This window comes from Stegostoma tigrinum, chromosome 11 (genome assembly GCF_030684315.1).
Source record: "Stegostoma tigrinum isolate sSteTig4 chromosome 11, sSteTig4.hap1, whole genome shotgun sequence".
In the NCBI taxonomy this organism is placed as follows: domain Eukaryota; kingdom Metazoa; phylum Chordata; class Chondrichthyes; order Orectolobiformes; family Stegostomatidae; genus Stegostoma; species Stegostoma tigrinum.
In genome coordinates this window covers 23,666,286-23,687,164 of record NC_081364.1, presented here as the reverse complement: position 1 = coordinate 23,687,164, position 20,879 = coordinate 23,666,286, and the positions used below count along the sequence as shown (strand labels likewise).

General features: G+C 40.6%; 1 protein-coding gene across 2 annotated transcripts in view; it reads right to left on the bottom strand.

The window, feature by feature from the left end:
• Positions 1-14,546: 14,546 nt before the first annotated feature.
• The window catches only part of slc6a1b (solute carrier family 6 member 1b), a 33,892-nt gene continuing 27,559 nt past the window's right edge, over positions 14,547-20,879 (bottom strand). For both annotated transcript variants that reach the window (XM_048547387.2, XM_048547388.2), the window contains exons 13-15: positions 19,836-19,936; positions 17,837-18,004; positions 14,547-16,712 (exon numbers count right to left, since the gene is read on the bottom strand). In XM_048547387.2, the coding sequence (XP_048403344.1) occupies positions 16,608-16,712; positions 17,837-18,004; positions 19,836-19,936 (374 nt within the window). In that variant the 3' untranslated portion in view covers positions 14,547-16,607. The remainder of the gene's footprint in view (positions 16,713-17,836; positions 18,005-19,835; positions 19,937-20,879) is intronic.

Genomic DNA, 20,879 nt, shown 5'->3' with positions numbered 1-20,879 from the left:
ATGGATGATACCTGTCTCTGTAAATGTTGAGCCATATTTCCTCAGTAATCTGGTCACGATTAGACACAATTGGCTATAATCTGGTTTGATCTTGCATTTATTTAGTGTGATCCCCCTTTTTGGAATGGGTGAGAATTTCAGAAGCTCTACCTTAAATTGTTGATTCCATGTGAGGATAGGTTGAACGAACCACAAACCATATTCGTCACAGAATGACCATGGTTTATAACCACTAGTATAGGATGTGTTATTCGTTCTTTCCTATTTATTTTATCGGTTCATTTTTATTTTTCAACTGTCTTCTTATTTTCTCTTTATTATATTTACTTAAATATTTCATTTTATAATAATTCATCCATATATTATACTTTATTCATTAAGTAGAAGGTCATGGAGAAGGTCAATTCCTGCTGTATTCTACATGGCACCATTCTAACCAATCAGAGTCTACCTATCTGTTCTAAGTTTTTCAGCTGAGGTTGATGGTTAACATTTCCTGCTGTATCTCCATACCAACAACCGTTCAACCAATAAGCATCTTCTTATGTTGTATTATGAACATTTGATTTTCAAATTGGGTTTCTCGCACCTCAGTCCTAATGAGTGCTGGATGAAAAACTTTAAATTCATGCCTTGTTTTACCAGTCTTTTGTATTATCAAGCAATTATTTACATAATCACTTACACACATTTTGCTGATTTCTGCTTATTCCTAACTGTCCTTCTCTAATTTACCTCCTCATTGGCTGTGTAATTTGTGTCATTTTAAGGATTCCTCTTCACCAAATCCTGCATTCTTTTGCATTTTAAATATTTCCTATCCTCTCTTTCCTCTGTTGTTAATTCTATGTTGGCTTAATTACTGCTCATGTCAATTTCTTGTTATCAATGCCTTTCAGACACGGATTCTGTTGCTGGCAATGCACTTTACTGCAGCTGTGCAAACAGGAAGCAATGGGCCAGCTGTGAAGATCAGTGCCAGGACTGCACTTGGACCTACAATAAACTCATGGCCTCAGCGCCAAGCTGGAATGAGAGGAACTCTGACAGGCCAAAGCAAAGTTTTCCTAGTACACCGAGTATTGAGTGTCTGAGAACTGAGAGAGAATGAACTATGATTGCACCTCCAAATCCACTTCTTTCTGTTTCTGTCAAAAATACATTAAAGGCTCCTGTTCTAATCACTGACTTTTTGCAATATCTCCACTGTTCTTTCACATATATTTATATTCACATGTATTCACATATTCTCAGCACATATTTAAGCCCGGCTGAGAAAATATGGGTTTCCTTTGCTCCCTTGATCTTTTAAGAAAATACTTGTCAAAGCATCAACTTTGGGTTCAAGTGATCTCAATTTCAGGTGCATTTTTGTTAGTAATGCAGAATCTAACCAGTACTTTGAATCCACAAGGCAGAGATCAGAGATACAGGTATGGTACAGTGATAGGCTGTTTCCTATAAGGTACAATGACACCAAGGGCTTAAGAAAACAAGTTCAGAGGTCAGCCAGCCCTTTAGTGACATCAACCCATGACCACTTGAGCATTAACTGGCTGTTTGTTTTTGTTTGTAGCATATAAACCTTACACTTTGCAGAGTGGTGACTTGCTCTGCTCTCCTGAATGAGCTTTTCAATCGATACTCTGGACTTGACTACATGGTTCACTAAATACCTTGGAATTTGGACCAGCAGTGAGCAGGCATGTCTGGTGCTGTATTAGTGTCAATGGGTGTGAAATGCTTCGTCATTGCTTAATCACAAAGTGGTCCAGATTGTAGTGAAATATCATAGCACAAGCCCTGCAGAGGGTTATTGTAGCACATTGGGAATATCCCTATCTTAGAGGTGAAAGGTTGTCAATTCAAATCTCACCTGTTCTCTGCTCTAGGGATATACCATGACATAGTTGTACGGTTGAAGAAAATATTTGTATTATGTGGAAGTTGTATTTAAAATGGCCTGTATTTGCAATTCAGATGCCAAAGGAGTTATAGATGTTATCTGACTCTCACCTGCTGACTGTGGTTAATTCATATCTCACTCAGCTGAAACCAGAGTGACACTCTTACAGCTTAATACTCAAGTTAATTTACAGCTAATTTATATTTTATAATTTCCTTGCCGTTAACTTTAAAGTGACACATTACAACGTCTGACTTCGATCTTATCTTCTAAATTTAAAACGGGAATAAATAGAGTCCAGATTTGAATTCCACTGCAGCCACACATCACTGGCTTTCCCTTTCCAGGGTGTGAAAATGAATGCACATTTTACCAACAATCTGAAAGGCGCCAGGCTCTTGTGGAGACGGCTTGATTTCCTCTAGTCGGGGACTGAAGGTTTCTTCCTGCTCGTTAACGGGGAGAGGGGTTCCGTAGGCAAGAACCGCCCAGGAGACAGAAACCAGCCAGAAGTGACGGAAATTCATCGTGAAATCTGTAAACAAAAAAATAACTGGGAAGAGTGTAGCCTGAGACAACTTTTCTCTTTGCTCTGCCTGGGCCCCCTGGCACATGAGCAATGATAAGTATATTGGAAGCAGTTCCAGCAATTCATTCCAGAATGGCTCAGTCAGTTGCCGAACGAAAGGGCGAAATGACTTTATTTCCAATCAAACACTAGCAGGGAAGTGAAGAAGGGAGGGGGGGGGGGGGGAATGCAGTTAATGTTTTTTAGATTTTCAACTGCATTTAACTTGTCTTGAAAGTGAGATGGACTGAGGTACACATTTATGAATCTTGCCGAGCAACTCGCAAACGGGGACAACACAGAGGGAAGCTGATCAGAGATAATGGGAACTGCAGATGCTGCAGAATCCGAGATAACAAAGTGTGAAGCTGGATGAGCACAGCAGAAACGTCAGCTTTTGTGCTCCTAAGATGCTGCTTGGCCTACTGTGTTCATCCAGCTCCACATTTTCTTATCACAGAGGGCAGCTATTCGGCCCATCGTGTCTGTGTGACCTCTCTGAAAGGACTGTTAAATAATCCATTTCCCTTCCCGTGCCCCGTGTCCCTGCATTCCAGTCAAAGAACTACAAGTGAAACTGCTTCTACCACAGCTTCAGGGAGGTCAGTCCTGATCGTCAAGCATGTTATCTTTCAGGTTTTTGAGCAGATTTGTCGATGCTGTTGTTGTCTTGCTTGCCGGCCTGGTAAATTTATTGGCAGCCATTTCGTTATCATACTAGGTATCATCATTGCACCTCGGGTGAAACTTCAGTGTTCTGTCCTGCATGCTATTTACGGTCTCAGTTTGGTGGAGTGGGTGGCATAGCTTCCAGATTTGTTTCTTAGTTCTTGGTATTATGGGGTCCAGCTCTACTTGTTTGTTCATGGAGTTCTGGTTTGACTGCCAGGCCTCCAGGAATTCTCGTGTGTATCTTTGGTTGGCTTGTCCTAGGATGGCTATGTTGTCCCAGTCGAATTGGGGCCCCTCTTTGTCCAAATGTATTGAAATGAGCGCTGGTTGGTCATGTCTGTTGGTAGTTAGTCGGTGTTCCTGAATCCTGATGGCTAGCTTCCTTCTGGTTTGCTCTAAGTAATGTTTTTGGCCGTCTTTGCATGGTATCTTGTAAATAACATTGGTCCTGTTAGTTGTTGTTGGATCCTTTGTTCTCATCAGTAGCTATCATAGCATAGCTGCAGGTTTGTAGGCTACTGGATTCCTGGGGGCAGAGTAATCTGGTGGTCATTTCAGACATGTCCTTAATGTATGGTAGGGTGGCTAATGGGTTCTTTCTTCCGGTTGTGGTCTGTTGTGCAAGTATTGGCAGGCTACGTTTTTCGGTTAACTTGTTGCTAAAGATGCTGTACAGGTATTCTTCTGGGGTTATGGGCAGGTCCAGGGTTCTGCAGTGGGCTGCAGCTCACTTGAACAGTGTTTTGATGCAGCTGTGTTTCTGGGTATTGGGATGATAGCTATTACAGTTGAGTACCTGATCCATAAAGGTGGCCTTCCTGTGTATGTTGATCCTTAGCTCATCATTGGCCATACGTTCAACCATTATGTCCAAGAAGGGAAGTCTGTCATTGTTCTCTCCCCGGGTGAATTTTATGCTGGCGAGGATGTCGTTTATGAGTACAGGTTTGCGCCCGTTTAGAGCCTTTGATAATAACAACAAAGGGCTCATCCATAGTGGATCTGTAGTTTTGGTTGGAAGGGCTGTCCATTCCAGTCTTTGCATTATAGATTCCGCTATTAGTCCTGACATTGGTGATCCCATGGTGTTCTGTTGATTTGTCCAGATATCTTGCTGTTGAAGGTGAAGTGGGTTGAGAGGCACAGATCCGGAAGTTTGAAGGTGTCGTCTTTGCTGATGGGGTCGGGTGTCTGTATCCCTGGTCTGTCTAGTAGCTAGTCATAAACAACATCCTCACCAGCAAAACAAAAAATCACAAGGGAAAGAGGAGAACAACGACAGACTTCCCTTCCTGGGCGTAATGGTCAAACGTCTGGACAATGGCGAGGTCCAGACCAGCGTTCACAGGAAGGCCACACTTGTGGATCAGTACTCAACTACAATAGCCACCGTTCCAATGTGCGCAAACAGCGCTGCATCAAAACCAAGTAAGTTGCAGCCCACTGCAACAGCCTGGACCTGCGCATAGCCCCGGAAGAAGAATACCTGTACAGCATCTTTAGAAAGAACAGTTACCCGAAAAACGTAGCCTGCCAATGCTTGCACAACAGGAAGAAAGAACACATCCAGAGACATTAATCACCATACCATACATTAAGGACATATCTGAAATGACCAACAGATTACTTTGCCTCATAGGAATCATGGTAGCCCACAAGCCTATAGCTACACTATGAGTGATAATGGGAACTGCAGATGCTGGAGAATCCAAGACAATAAAATGTGAGCCTGGATGAAAACAGCAGGCCCAGCAGCATCTCAGGAGCACTAACCTCCCTAACCTGTTCTTCCTCTCACCCATCCCTTCCTCCCACCCCAAGCCGCACCTCCATCTCCTATCTACTAACCTCATCCCACCTCCTTGACCTGTCCGTCTTCCCTGGACTGACCTATCCCCTCCCTACCTATCTTCTTTTCTCTCCATCTTTGGTCCACCTCCCCCTCTCTCCCTATTTATTCCAGAACCCTCTCCCCATCCCCCTCTCTGATGAAGGGTCTAGGCCCGAAACGTCAGCTTTTGTGCTCCGGAGATGCTGCTGGGCCTGCTGTGTTCATCCAGCCTCACATTTGATTGTCTATAGCTACACTATGATAGCTACTGATGAGAATAAAGGATCCAACAACCACAACTATCAGAACCAATGTTATTTACAAGATGCCATGCAAAGACTGCAAAAAAAAAATACACAGGGCAAATGAGAAGTTAGCCATTGGGATTCATGAACACCAGCTAGCTACCAAGAGATTAAAAACAAAGTTGTTGGAAAAGCTCAGCAGGTCTGGCAGCAGCTATGAAGGAAAAACATTAATGTTTTGAGTCCAGTGACCTTTCCTCAAAACCCTCACCGGACATAAAACATTAACTGTTTTTCCCTTCACAGATGCTGCCAGACCTGCTGAGTTTTTCCAGCAATTTTGTTGTTTTTGTTCCCGATTTACAGCATCCACACTTCTTTCAGGTTTGTAGCTACCAAGAGACATGACCAACTATCACTCACTTCAATACGTGTGAACAAAGAGGGTCCCCAATTCTACTGGGATAACAGCCACCCTAGGACAAGCCAACCAAAGATACACAAGAATTCCTGGAGGCCTGGCACTCAAACCGAACTCCATTAACATGTAGAGCTGGATCCCATAAGCCAAGCAAGAAGAAACAAACCTGGAGGCTATGCCACCCACCCCAACAAACTGAGACACAAATAGCTCGCAGGACAGAACACTGAAGCTTCACCAGTGGTGCAATGATGAAGTTCCTTAGTATGGTGACAAAATGCCTGTGAATAAACTTACCAGCTCAGTGAGAGAGTGAACAACCGCACATTAGCTTCTCTCTAGGCCTCCTTAGTCCCTCACAGTGTTTTCAAACAACCAAAAATTCCACTGGGAATCATACCCCACAGCTACAACCCTTCAGAGACACATATGGAGCCCAGGGGTAGAACCAAAAAGGGGGGCTGGTCGCCAGCTACCGTCTACCCCCCCCTTTCAAAACTGCATCTGCTGGCCCAGTTCAATGATGTTTAACATCCCCTCCAGTGCAGTCACTCAGAGTGCAAACATTTAAATGGCACCCCTTAATTATGAAGAAACCCAAGGCTCGTGTTTACTCTTTAATTGGGAAGGCAGAGTTTATATTATGCACGTGTTTGTGTCTGTTGGATTCGTCCTATAACTACTGCTGACACAGTGATCAGATTTAACTTTCTACACAGCGGCAGATGTTCCATCCCACAGATTGACAGAGAATTGATATGCCTGTCTGGATGTACCCAGAGCTTTCATAGAGACTCTGTCTCTGCTCTTAACACGAGTGTCCGAGACACTCCGAATTGACAGCCAGCCGAAGGGATGTGGAAATCACAGGGGTTGGGGGTTAGGGATCGTTTAAAACCGTTAAGAAATACAGAAAGGGGGTTGATTTCCCCTCTTACCAGCTGCTGCCGCAAACTTTTTGTTTTGCGAGGTGCTGATTTTTAAAGACAGGATTTCCAGCTCGCTGCCAACACAATTCCCGGCGATAAACGGACTGTTCTAACTGCGGAGTGGGCTTTAGTCTGAATAAGAAAGCAGCTGCAAAGGCTGGGGGGTGGTGTTGGTGGAAAGTGTGTACGATCTCAGAATGACCCCGAGGCCAAGAAATGCGAGCGGGAACGCCGCCTGGGGGGAAGACAGTCTCTGCAAGGATCATTGAGACACCTTCCTCCATGTGCCTCCGCTTGAAGAACCGTGCGATTGGAACCAGTCTAAACTTTGCTTTGCTGCCTTACTGTGAGACCTTTGGAGCGCAAACATTTCACTAGTTCAGCTCACCTACCCTCTTGTTAAATTTTGAACTGCACAATTCTTAATAGCCAGAGAGAAAAAAAAACAATTATCGATTGGGGGCAGGGTAATTCAACAGTTGCCGGCACTAACTATTACCTGCTCCTGGGGTGATGTTGGATTTTTGTTTTGTTTGGGACCCCGCAGCAGCTCCAAAATTCTGGCCTTGAATTCGAATTCTGCAGCCCCCGCGCCCCGCTCCTTCTGTACGTGCCGAACAAATTCCGGAAGCACAAGTGTCGGGGGGACTGGGGAACAGTCCTAATTTTAGGGTGAATGTTCGCGGTCATACGGCTGTAATTTAAAACTTATTCTTCTCTGTCTCTGTGGCAAGAGGGAATTAGTTCCTCTTGCAGAACGAGATTTTGTGCCAAACATGCCAACAGCTGCCCGTGTTAAAACATCTCAAACTTTCAAACGATTGGTAAGGTTGTTACTTTGCAAAGTAAAATATATTTCATATTTCATTCCTTCGACTTCAGCTTTTTGAATGTGACTAGCGTTTGTAGCTTTAGAAATGTCAATGTTTTCATACACCAAATTCTCAATTGATCACTTTGCAATTTACTTAAAAATGAAAATCAATAAATTGTTTTCTAACGACATTACATTTCATAATGCCCTGAGAGCTGGGTATCCCTCAGTCTGATTATACAGACAGAAACGTTAGATTTTCCTGAAAATGGATCCTCTTTCCGTTTTGGAGCTAACACATGTAACAGTTTTGACAGCCCAAACCAACACAAACCTGCACAGCAGAATCCGTTAGCACTGTTGGATATTCAGGGAGTAAACATATAGCTCTAATGTTTTGAGAACTGCAGGCACCTTATGTGGATGCCTTGATCAGAAAGGTATAGGAGTTAGACTAGAGGATGCACAGTCCTCTCAGCAATATAAAATATTATGTCAGTCAGAAAATGGCTGGAGAATTTACACTTTTAAGTAATATGCAAAATTGGGGAATTAATATATGAAAACATTGGTACGTTAGAAACAGCAGTCTCATTCAAATTGTGGAGTGTGCCAAAGGTGTCAGCAACGATATTTCCCATAGTGGTCAGCACTGTTTACACCAACGGATTCCAAACATGTGGATACACCTCTACTCTTCCCAAAAAAAGTCCTGCTCCTCTGTGTACCACCTTCTGCAGCATCAAAGAAGGAAATGTCGTGTAATATATTTGGGTGATTTGGCAGACAAAGGATAAGTAAAGAAACAAAGGATTGATCCAGAAGAAATGTAGCTGATTACATTCCCACAAACTCTGCTCCATAAAATTGAGATCATTAAAATGCTTTTGCTGAAGCCCTTATTTGCACCAAATCCTGTTTATAGATATTTTTGATCAACCTGTTTAGAAATGTGACATCAACCTCTGGAGTGAATGGAACTTGAACACAGGCCTTCAGACATAACTACAGTTCCACAAAACCTACTCCAAGTCTTGTTTGTACTGTGGTCACCAAACTACTTTGGTTACAATTTAGGCAACACCTTTTTAAAAAAAAATCCTCATCTTTGTTTTCAAATCCCTTTATGTCCTCCCATCACGTCCCTCCCTGTAATCTCTTCCAGCTCCACAACACACAGCTAATTGCGTTTGTCTAATTCTGGTTTCTTTAGCAACTTCAATTTTAATTGTTCAACAATTCTATACCTACACTCTGGAATAATCTTTCTAAAATGTCCACCTCCCTCCTCCTCTTTCTTCTTTCAAAATACTGTTCTAACCTATCTGTTGATTTTAACTTTCTGCTATAAACTTTCTTTTATGTGCCTTGGTGTCTAATTTTGTTTTATAAATGCTCCTGTGAAGCACCAAGAAATGTTTTATTGCAAAAAGTGCACTATAAATTGTCCTGATTGATAGCTTGCACAACTGGCAGCTACTCAATGTGGGTGTGAGTCTGAGTCCAGTGCGAAGTGTGTGAAAGTGAGGTAAACGATATGAATGTAAAGTTGGAAGTTGGAAATGTTTGGCACTCATGATAGTGGGCTCCTTACTAGTGCATGCCGCCAATGAAAATTGTACAAGCACTGTCTACCCGTAACAATCGTGAAAATGTGCATGCAGCATTGGGTTGGAATCCTGCTTTCGTTGCAATGAACAAGTTACCATAAATCACACATCTCCGACCCTAACCATATTTGAGGTGTACTCAAGTTAACTTCCATTGCTCCAATACCCAACTCTTTGGGATAACATCTACATTCATTTATTCCATAGATTGTAGTTTCACTAGTAACAAAAACAGAAAATGCTGGAAACACTCAGCAGTTCAGGCAGCATCTGTGAAGAGAGAAACAGCACTAATATGTAACTAAAACTGGAAGTTAGAGACTTCATTTGTAAGGAAATACAGAGACAAACAAAGGGCTTGATAGGGCAGGGTAAGGGAACAAAGTTTTTCTCACATCACCCTTGCTTCATTTGCACATCTCTTTAAATCCATGTCCTCTTGTTCTTGGTTCTTTTTTGAATGGGAACATCTTCTCCATATCCACTCTGACCAGCCCATTCATGATTTTGAAAACCTCTATCAAATCTTCTACTGGCCTTCTTCTCTACAGGAAGAACAACCTCAACTTCTTCAGTCTGTCCTCATAACTGAAGTTTCTCATTTCTGTAAGTCATTTTTGTAAATTACTTCTGCATTTTTAAAAATGCATTCACATTCTTCCTATATTGTGGTGTGCCTACAGCTGTGCACCTTGCTTACCTATCATGCATGTGCTCATTTTCTTGTATTGTCTTCCAGATGGACAACACCTCTGTTAGAATTGGGTAAAGAGGTCTGTGGGACTGGAAGAGGACTCTTGTCCAAAGAAATGGGCATGGCAGTAAAGACGATGGAAGAAGAGTTCAATATCATGTTGTGCCCGAAATTTGTTAAGGTCGGGGCGTAGAGGGATGCTGGAGTCTGGGATAGCACAGTATGGAGCAGGACAAACATAGCAGGCCAGGCAGCATTGGAGGAGCAGGAAAGCTGACATTTCAGGTTAGGACCCTTCTTCTGAAGAAGGGGAGGGGAGGAAAGTTCCAGATGGCCATGGATATCTCTGAGTTTTTGCATCTTGTGAGTCTTGATGCCTGAAAGGAAAAGAAAAAGTTTCTTGTTAGCACAACGAATGAGCGGGAGAATGAAGTGGAACTGTGGAGTGGTGCAGCCCTGAACCAGTGTGATGCGATGCTGTTGGAGAGAAAGGTCAAGAGCGCGCATGATACTGCATGACACTGAGTTTGGATCTCAGAATGCCGCGCGAGCAGCTGTCTGTGGAACGTTGAACATCACAAAGAAACCTGTGATCCTGTTCCATTCCGGCCCCCACCCACAACTCTTTCTCTGATGTATCAATGATATCCTCAGTGCTGCTTTCCTCACTCATCCGGAATTGGAAATGTTCATGGATTTTACTTCCAATTTCCACCCTGCCCTCACTTTCACCTGCTCGATCTCTGACTCCTTCCTTCCCTTCCTTGACATTTCTGTTTCAATTTCTGGGGAAAGATTGGCCACTAATATCCACTATATACCCACTGACTCCCACAGCTACCTGGGCTATACATTCTCGCAACCTGCTTCCTGCAAAGACCCCATCCCATTCTCTCAGTTCCTTTGTCACCATTGCATATGTTGAGATGAGGCCAACATCGAGGAGGGAGCCCGCGAAATGTCCACCTTCTTCCTCAACCGAGGATTCCTTAGCACTGTTGTTGATAGTACCCTCAACCAGGTCCATCCCACCTGCTGCACTTCCATTCTCAGCCTGTTTGTCCCCCACTGCAACAGAGATAGGGTTCCCCTTGTCTTTACCTACCATCCCACCAGCATCCACATCCAGGAGATCATCAGTCGCCACCACCAGCCACATATTTCAGCCCCGCCCCCTTTCTTGTCTGTCTTCTGCAGGGAATGTTTCCTTTGGGACAGCCTGGTCTATTCTTCCTTCACATTCAACACACCCCACAGCCCCACGCCACCTTTCCCTGTAACCAGTGAAGGTGTAATGCCTGCCCATTTACCACCTCCCTCCCCAGTATCCAAGGGCCCAAACGTACTTTCCAGGTAAAGAAAAACTTCACCTGCCCTTCCTGGAATCTAGTCTACCGAATTTTCTGCTCACAATGTCCTCTCCTCAACACTGGGGAAACAAAGTGTACACTGGGTGAACACTTCACAGAATACCTACTTGCTGCTCGCAGAAAAGACCCTGAGCTTACCTGTTGCCTGCCACTTTAATACACCACCCTGTTCCCTGGCCAACATCTCCGTCTCAGGCTTGCTGCCGCGTTCCAGTGAAACCCAGTGCAAGCTGGAAGAACATTTTCCATTTGTGAACCATGCAACCCTCCAGACTCAATTGACTGTATAAATATCGAGTTCAATAATTTTTGGGCCTAAATTCTCCCATATCCTAGCCTTCTACCCATATACCAGGCCTTGTTATCACATAGCCTGCCATTTCACACCGTCTAACATTAGTCACCAATACTGCCTATTAACAGCTAGTCGCTCTCCTAGTTGGATCCTGATCAAATTCTTTGTCTATCCAACTGCTCTTCTCTTTCTTTGGACTCTATCCCCACCAATCGTTTACTCCCTATTCTGTCACACTCCCTATCTTCTGCATATAAACCGATATTTTCCTAGCTACAATCAGTTCTGAGTTAGGGTCATCAGACCCGAAACATTAACTTTGATTTTTTCTTTACAGATGCTGCCAGACTTGCTGAGCTTTTCCTGAACCTTTTGTGTTTGTTCCTGATAAACAGCATCTGCAGTTCTTTCGGTTTCTGAATGACTGATGCCTTTTTTGTGAATTTCTCAAGTGGATGTAAAATATCTCATTGTACTTCTTCCAAGAAGAACAAGAAGCTATCTCTAGTATTCTGACAAATTGTTATCCAGTCAACTCACAAAACTGAATATTTGGGTATTAGCATATTTTATGTGGGAGCTTGCTCTTCGGATTGCCACTTATCCTACTTTTCTGTTATGAACATGCTTTAAAAATATCCATTGAGTATATACACTTTCAGATGGCAGGTAGTAGTGAGAGTTGCTGTAAAATAGTTGGTGGTGTGAAAAAATACTATGCATGAAACACCTAAGTATGTGATAGTAGCAACAGAAGGTAACATCAGAGATTGGCAGTAGTATACCAAAGAATCTGACTACAGGCAGTCCCTGACTAACATATCAGAGATAGTAGAAACTGCAGATGATGGAGAATCCAAGATAACAAAGTGTAGAGCCCGATGAACACAGCAGGCCAAGCAGCATCTGCTCCAAAGACGCTGCTTGGCCTGCTGTGTTCATCCAGCTCTACACTTTGTTGTCCCTGACTAACATATGCCTGATTAACAAATGCTTGCATTTACAAATGAGGATCCATATTAATCTTAATTTTAAAGATCTAATTACAAACATTTTCTTGTGTGTGTGAGTGACTATATTGTATTGTGTTTCTACTTGGGTACAAATCAACTTACAAATGTACTCGAGAATGTAATCCATTCACAACCTGAGGATTCCTGTATCAGCTTAAACCCTCAGTTTTATTCCTTCTTTCAACTCAGTAGCAGTGGCTGTATTAGGAGCAGTGATATTTTTAGTCGACACAATAAAAAGTGTGGACCTAACCGTGTTAGTGTAAATTTATTATGATATATGCAGTTTTAATACAAAAGAGAATATTTCAGGAATGTGTCCTGATTATTCAAGTTGATTGTGCATTACTCTGTTTGGATAGGGGAAAAATTTAGATCATTGGACTTTGGATCCAACATTGTGTTACAGTATGGAAACTTATGGTGAACACCAATATACAGTGAAGTCAAGTGTCTGTATATGTAAGACATGCTGAACCGTGCAGCAAACAACTTCCGCAAACTTGGTTTGTCAGCTTATTTCACTGCATTTGAATAAGCTGTTTACCATCTTAAGGGAATGGTTCAATGGACTGACTTCAGACAGCATTGAGACAAAACCACTTAATTGTAATAAACTGATTTGTTTTTAATTTCCTAGTGTTACAGATCCAGTAGGAAAATCTATCCTGGATGTCGCCCACCATTATTTTGCTCATCCTTAATGTATATTGTGTAGCAATAGATTAATAGAAGGCGTATCAGGCCTGGCACTGATCTTGTTATCATTCCTTATAAGCCTAAACCTTTGTCAACAGGCATTAATTAATAAAAATCAGGAGCAACATTCTCATGAAATTACTTCCAATTTTACCTGAGTTCGGTGACTCTTGTTGTATTACTGCTCCTAACAGCTACTGAGTTGAGTGAACTGAATACAAATGAAAGACCAATCTTGGGATCTTTCTAATCTATATGGCTCAGCATCACACTTGGTGATACAATGTCCATTAATATCAAAGTCATTTGGAAAGGAAGAAAATTGTTAAGAGTGGCTTTCAAGAAGGGCTATATCTCAATCTATGACACCAAAATTAGTGGTGTAATGGACAGTGAAGAAGATTATCTCAGAGTATGATGGGACCTTGAACAGATGGGCCACGAAGTGGCAGATGGAGTTTAATTTAGATAAATGTGAGGTGTTGCATTTTGGTAAGGCAGGGCTTATACAGTCAATGGTAGTGTCCTGGGGAGTGTTGCCAAACAAATAGACCTAGGGGTTAAGGTGCATAATTGCTTGAAAGTGGAGTTTCAGGTAGACAAAGTGGTGAAGAAGGCATTTGGCATTCTGATATTGATTCGAACATTGAGTGTAGGAGTTGCGAGGTCATGTTGTGGCTGTACAGGGCACTGGTGAGGTCACTTTTAGAATACTACGTTTAGTTCTGGTTGTCCTGCTATAGGACAGATGTGAAACTTGAAAGTATTCAGAAAAGATTTACAAGATGTTGCCAGGTTTCAAGTGTTTGAACTACGGTTGAATAGGCTGGGCATCATAGGCCAAGGAGTGACCTTAGAGAAGTTTATAAAATCATGAGGGGCATGGAAGAGTGAATAGCCAAGGTCTTTTTCCTTGTTGGGGGAGAGCAAAACAAGAGGGCATAGATTTAAGATGAGAGGGGAATGATTTAAAAAGGACCTGAGGGGAAACCTTTTCATGCAGAAGTTTGTGCATGTATGGAACAAGCTGCCAGAGGAAACCTGTGAAGGCGGAATCAATTACAACATTTAAAAGGCATCTGGATGGGTCTATAAATAAGAAGAGTTTAGAAGGATATAGACCAAATGCTGGCAAATGGAACTAGGTCAGATTGGGATGTCTGGAACGTGTGGATGAGGTGTGAATGGTCTGTTTCTCTGCTGTATGACTCTGTGACTCTATTTGCAAAAAATGTGCTTTTGGTGATAATTTATTGAAAATTTAACTTAAACTTCTCACTTTGAGTTGGATAAAATTCTTCAGATGAGAGGATTCTGACATTTTTCCAGTAGTGACACAGTAATGAAAGTGCCAGCTACAGCACAGATATGATGTGAAGACATCAACTCCGGTATTGGCTGCAAAAAATATTTTGCTTCAGGTTCAGCTTTATGTAAGGAAACTCATCAGGTTTTTAACACAGATATACCTCCATGTAATTACAGTGTAAGATAAAGTTTTTATTTGCTTTCCAAAAAATTGACAACATATGTATGACAATCATGCCCTGGTATCATAACACCATTTAGAACTTAACTACACCATTTAATATATACGTCGAAAACTGTACATTTTATCAATTTAACATTTATAAATCTACAAAACAATACTCTTTTTACTAGACTCATTATATACTGAATATATTTTATACAAATTAAATACATAGCTGACGTTTAAAGAGTAATTATTTGTTTGTGTTAAGAGTTATTGCAGTGTTAAGGTCTATGATGGAAGAATTGTTATTTCTTTGACAAAACTACATTAAATAAGATGCAGACATTTACACTTAATTTTTACACACTTGCTATACAATAACATTTTGACAGATATAGTTGTAATAGTTCTTTTAAAAGCAACCAATGTTTAATCAATTCACATGTACTTTCTATGCTTTTACTTAGAATACATTGTACAATATACTAAATTTTCTTCCATGGTTCTGTTTCCCTGTCACATTTGCGTAGCTGCCATAGACACAAGCTGATGTCTGTCTCAAAGTAGAAAATTTTTGAAACACTGCCTTGATCTACTGCTACATGATATTATGAAATCAATAGTCATTTACCACTCCCTGCATTATAAAGTACATTGTTAATGCCCGGATCTGGATCTTCAAATGTTGCAACTTCAAAATATTTACTTCAACTACTTATTCAATACAGGCTGGAATGAGAAGTAATGCTCAGATGAATAAAAGTTTTATCCTAATATTTAAGTATATTCAAATGCTTGCCTAATCGAGATATAACGGCTGCTTTTCAGCATAGGGTATTTGAAAGCAAAGAAAATGAGGATTTGGTGTATTTGAATAATTCATTAGTCAAAGCTGAGTTACAACACTAATGACTTGGCTTTAGCACCAAGTCGTAATTTAGTTAGAGATAGTTGAGCAAAGAAGTTCAGGAAAATGAATAAATGACACAAAACTAAAAATTTCCAACATCTAATGAACAAAAATCTAAAGAAGCCAGGACAATGATACCATGGGGCACCCTTGAAACGGCATACAGCACTTTCTCTGTCTATCATTCCCTCTACATGGGCAGCAACATCTTGTCCTTCTGTCAGACTACTTACATTTGCTTTTGCATTCCCCATTTCCACTGGCCTAGCCTCTAAACCTATGCTTCTTATGCCAGTCTGTGTGATCTGTGCTGTCAATTGTTACTGCAATAAATTAATGTTCTTTCTACTCGCCCTCAGCAAGAGACATAAATGAACATTATTAAAGGTTGGGACTATCTTGGACACTGAACTAAATTATAAAATGCTATTAACAATGTAGAGAAGAATTTCTTCTAGTATCCAATATTTTGCTTTCTGTCACTGGAAAAAAAAGTGAATCCTCACATTGGCATCTGACAGTGGTACTTGGGTGGACCAGGAGGTGAAGAAGAAAACATGGGGAAAGAGCTGAAAAAAGTGGATGTCAAGTGGACAGGGAATTCCTACAGTTTGCAGCATCCACTATCAAGAATGTAAATGTTACAGGAAGAAAATTAAGTACTATTCTGAAAAATGTGACAGGACCATTAAAGAGTAGATAAGAAAATTCTATGATTTTATTGCAAAACCATAATTCTGATAAATGGCCTTCATGCTATAAACTTGACAGACTGAATATGTTGACGTGTATAAAATAATCACGACTACATAGTCATAAAATCAAAGAGTCTTAGATCCCAGAGGGAAGCTATTTGGCCCATCGTGTCTGTACCAACTCTTTGAAAAGAAAACTATAGTTTAAAAAAATGCTAACAGTCTGCCTCTATTGATGGTTCTCTGCCAAAATTACATTGTTATCAAAACCTGATCTGAAACATTTTTTGTTAAGCATTTTACTGATGTCCATCAACAAAGGTTTAGAGCCTGTATAACTATTGATCATATTTGTGATAGGAGGTAGGTGCACAATAATGTAACTACAGTCCTTGGTCTCGATCAACCGGTGAAAGATTCATTTTCTGGGCAGTGTTAGTATCTTATATTTAATAAATAATCTACATATAGGCTTCATCGCTTGGAGTGTTGCCATGCTCAGGCTGTTCTGGTCCATTCTCCCGGCATTTTGTGTCCTCAGTTGGTTGAGTCATAAGTCGGAGACGCTATGAACCAAAATAATAAAAGTCAAAAAACTTGCAAAGGCTTGGAATGTGGACAGTAATGGTTATTATTCAAATATTATGCATTAATCTCATGTCAAGAGTAACAGTTCTTTTGGAAAACCTTGGAGTTATACTAACAAAAATGCAAAGCTACTGTTTGTTTTGATCAAGTAGCATCAATCTTATAATTAAATAAAAAAAATGGAATATCTTGAATGTGATTAATTTTTCCATCTGTTTAAGTGAAAATAAAATAAAGAACATATTTTCTAGTTGCCATTTACACTTCATTCAAGCGATAAATGAAATGCTTAATTCAGTTCAATAAAACTTGATGTTCGAAAGAGGCCTTAATGTTCATACGGAGCAATCGAATCAGGGAAATGTTGTACCACTGAGATTACAACAGACTCTTCAAGCTCAACTTTTCTTGTCCTGGGACACCTCCTTCTTCACTTTAGCTCAGACTGAAGGATCAACTGATATGCAAGTGAATATGCAAGAAATACTGCAGAATTCGTACCCTGTTTACATCCTTGTACTTACATTAACATGTTATTTAAATGAATGGAGATTTAAAAGGCCAAGTCTCTAAGGTTGTGAAAGTGAATGACTGATTGCCCTGAAAATTTCCGTACCAAGTAGGACACGTACTTATCATTAAAGATGAGCAACTACATTAAAAAATCTTTTAACATTTTCTTCTGTCACCAAAGAGGAGATGCCAAGTATAGGTTATTTGTAGGTCTTACAGGATTTGATGCTTAACGGAGGTTCATACAACAGGAACAAGGAAGCTAGCTTTATGTTTAAGTTTTAAAAATAAAACAATTAACGGCTGGAAAGTTAAAATTCATACATGTTTGCATAGGATTTATAATCCAATGAGTATTTCTCCAGCAATTTTCTTGTTCTGATCAGGTATTATTGTGTCTTTCTATCTCCTGCAAAGCTTTGTATTTTACATATTTCTTGTTTATTTCAGAATTTTAGCATTTACAGTATTTTGATTTTATACTTTTCAATCTGGATGCTTCTATAACTGATTGAATCCTGGTTTTTTTTTAGAAATTAAGCTCACAATAAAATGTCTCGAATGTGGCACGTTAGGTGTTTTCACTTACCTGTTTTAAAGAGCCCTTTGAAGTGAGGAACAAGTAACCCATATAGCCAGGAATTAATATCATGGATGATAAAGCCATAAACCAGCCCACACCTTGGCCCCACTTGGGAAAAACATAACTTCCCATCGTAAGTGGTGTCATTTCAATTGCGCTGAAGAGAAATACACCCTGGGAAACAAATAATTCTAGTGTTCATACAGCATCCTATTTTATCATGCAAAAACATTCTAAAACACTTCACACAAATGCATTTATTTGATTTATACTTAATGCTATTAAATGGGCACAGTTCAACAAAATCTTAAAGTAAAGTTATACAAAGAATTGCATTTAAACAGGTTCTTTCATGGCTACATGTCCTAAACTGCTTCACAATGAATTAATTATTTGTGAAGTTGTAGTCCCTTTAATAACGGAGGAAATGTAGAAGCCAATTTGCACCCGACAGACTCCCGCAAATAAATGTCATCAGCGGTTTCTTACAGGCAAGGATGCCTCTTCTACTCTCAGGTTGAATCTGTGGGTGGCTGTACAGACCAATGCTGCTTCTGCAGGCTCTGTTACACATGGGGCAGAAGGTGTCGTGGGGCATGAGTGTGGCAGCATGGTTCTTACGCTGTTTCGCTTGACTTCCACTTTTACCCCACAGCAGGGCTTGCAGTGCTTCCCAGATGCTCTCCCTCCACTTTGGACAGTATTGGGCCAGAGATTCCTGGGTGTCTGTGGGAATGCCACACCCCATCAGTGAGGCCTTGAGGGTTCCACTGAAGCATGTCCTCTATCCAGTGGGGCTAACTCATCATTTTGAAGCTGGGAGTAGAGCACTTGCTTCGGGGCTCTCCTGTCGGCCATGTGGGCTACAGGCCCAATCAATCATAGCCAATCAAGGGTGGTCAGTGTCTCACCTAGATAAAGTATTTGCAGGATATTGATCTCCGTATGAATACTGGGCAGATAACTTCTTTGTTCTTTGAAATAAAGGCCCTCAGCTTATTGTCGCACCCCAAAACAGGCACCAGTTTTTCTCACTGCCAGCTGCAGTGTTCCTTGCAGTCAGGCATCCCTGCAATTGCGCTTGGCAGGCTTGATCCACAAATTATATCCCTTGTTCCAAAAGGATGCTGATGCTCTGCATTGTCAAGCACGATCTGCCAACTTTCCCTATTACCTGCTTTAAATCAGTAGCATGTTACCCAATGGGCTAGACCCCCTCTTTCATTATAAAAAAATCTATCATTTACATAGCTCTCTTCAGGTATGTCAAAGTACTGACACCCAGTGAATGACCTTAGAAATGTTTCCACTATTCTAATTTAAGAAATGCAGCCGTGAATTTGTTCCCAGCAATCTCCCACAAACACTGTGATAATGACCAGATAGGCTGCTTCTTGTGATTTGGACTGAGGGACAGTTCACCTGCTCTTTTTGCCATGGAATATTTAAATCCATGTGAACATGCATCAGAATACAAACATGGATTCAAACACTGGACGCAACAAATTTCCTCGGGTGATCACGACTGCTTCCCCTCTGTGATTCTGCTCCTTTCAACTAGCCTGCCCCAGTTTGGTGCATGCAGCCTGTGTGCTTTCATGAAAATCACAACATCCCCCTTAATAAGTGTGTGATGAGCTCTTTGGTAATGTTAATTGGCCTAAATAATGAATCAGCTACAATCTTGGGCTTGCCTCCTGAGTCCTCGTGAAACTGGGCAATGCCAGGAAAAGTGTCAGGGAACTTGCAAGTCACTTAGTGCCTGTAATTTCACCCTGTCCTCCTTCGTTCTTGCCCCAGCAGAATCCAACCCAATCCATCGTGTACACTGCTCTCAAACAATTCCAGTGACTGGGTTGGTCCTGAAAACATTTGCAATTTATAGCTGCAAACCTTATGACTGACCTGTGAAGTAATTTTTGTGATGTTTGTAATGGAATACGTGAGCAGTTTGTATCTTTTTAAAATGCATAATTTGACATCAAGATAGCAAGCTTTGACTTACCCCCACAATAATTGGAGTGAAAAATGACCAGCAGAGTTTCCACCAGAGGCAAGGTCTGTGGCCAACCATCTCCCCAATGTTGTCAAAGAACCTGTTCACTCCTGAAGGAAGAAAATATTAATTTACTGGTATTCACATAGTAAATAAGCAAATACACGAAGCACATTCATATCCATATAGAAACAAACATGAACGGTCTAGGCCGGAAATGTCAGCTTTTGTGCTCCTAAGAAGCTGCTTGGCCTGCTGTGTTCATCCAGCTCCACACTTTGTTATCTCGTACACTCAACAATAGTTAATTTGAGTGTAATAATTAAATAAGTAAAACTTCTGTTCACTTATTGAATAAATAAAATGTTACTATAGACAGTATGCATTCTGTGTAAAGGGTAGAATAAATATGTGAATTAAAACTGTGAAAATATTATAAATGTTCTGCAACTGAATACAATATTGCTAACATGTTTTTTTCCCCAACAGTGCAGGATAATTAAGATGTGATCTGAAAGCTACATGGGTGCTCATCTGCATGATTTATGGCAGATAATTTATTGCTAAGCATTTTTAAAGCATTGTGGACAAACCAATTTAGCATAATGACATTCTGAGAACAGACGGGATTTGTAACTGGTATAGTTTAATCGAATATATTTTTGTAGAGACTGGATGTCGAGGTATATTCCTTGACTATGAAAGATAAACCTATTTCTATATTTGTATACAAATAGGTTTATCTTTCATAGTTGACTGTTTCTGAACAAGGTGCACTTGAAATGCATGTTTATAGTTAGTTTATGAATGAAATAAACTTCTTTTCAGTTACTAATAACTGACCATTTGAAAGTTATGGCACATTCTTTGAATTATCTATTATTATTTTCAAAGTTTTCCAAATATATTGCTTAGTTGTTAATTTCAAAAGTTTTCCAGTTTGACTGCACAGCAGTACAATTCTCTCAGGTCATCAATAAGTGTCTGGCTACTGTAATTGATTGTTGCTGGCATCCTTTATATTGCCCACCAATATAACTGTTTCTCTAAGCC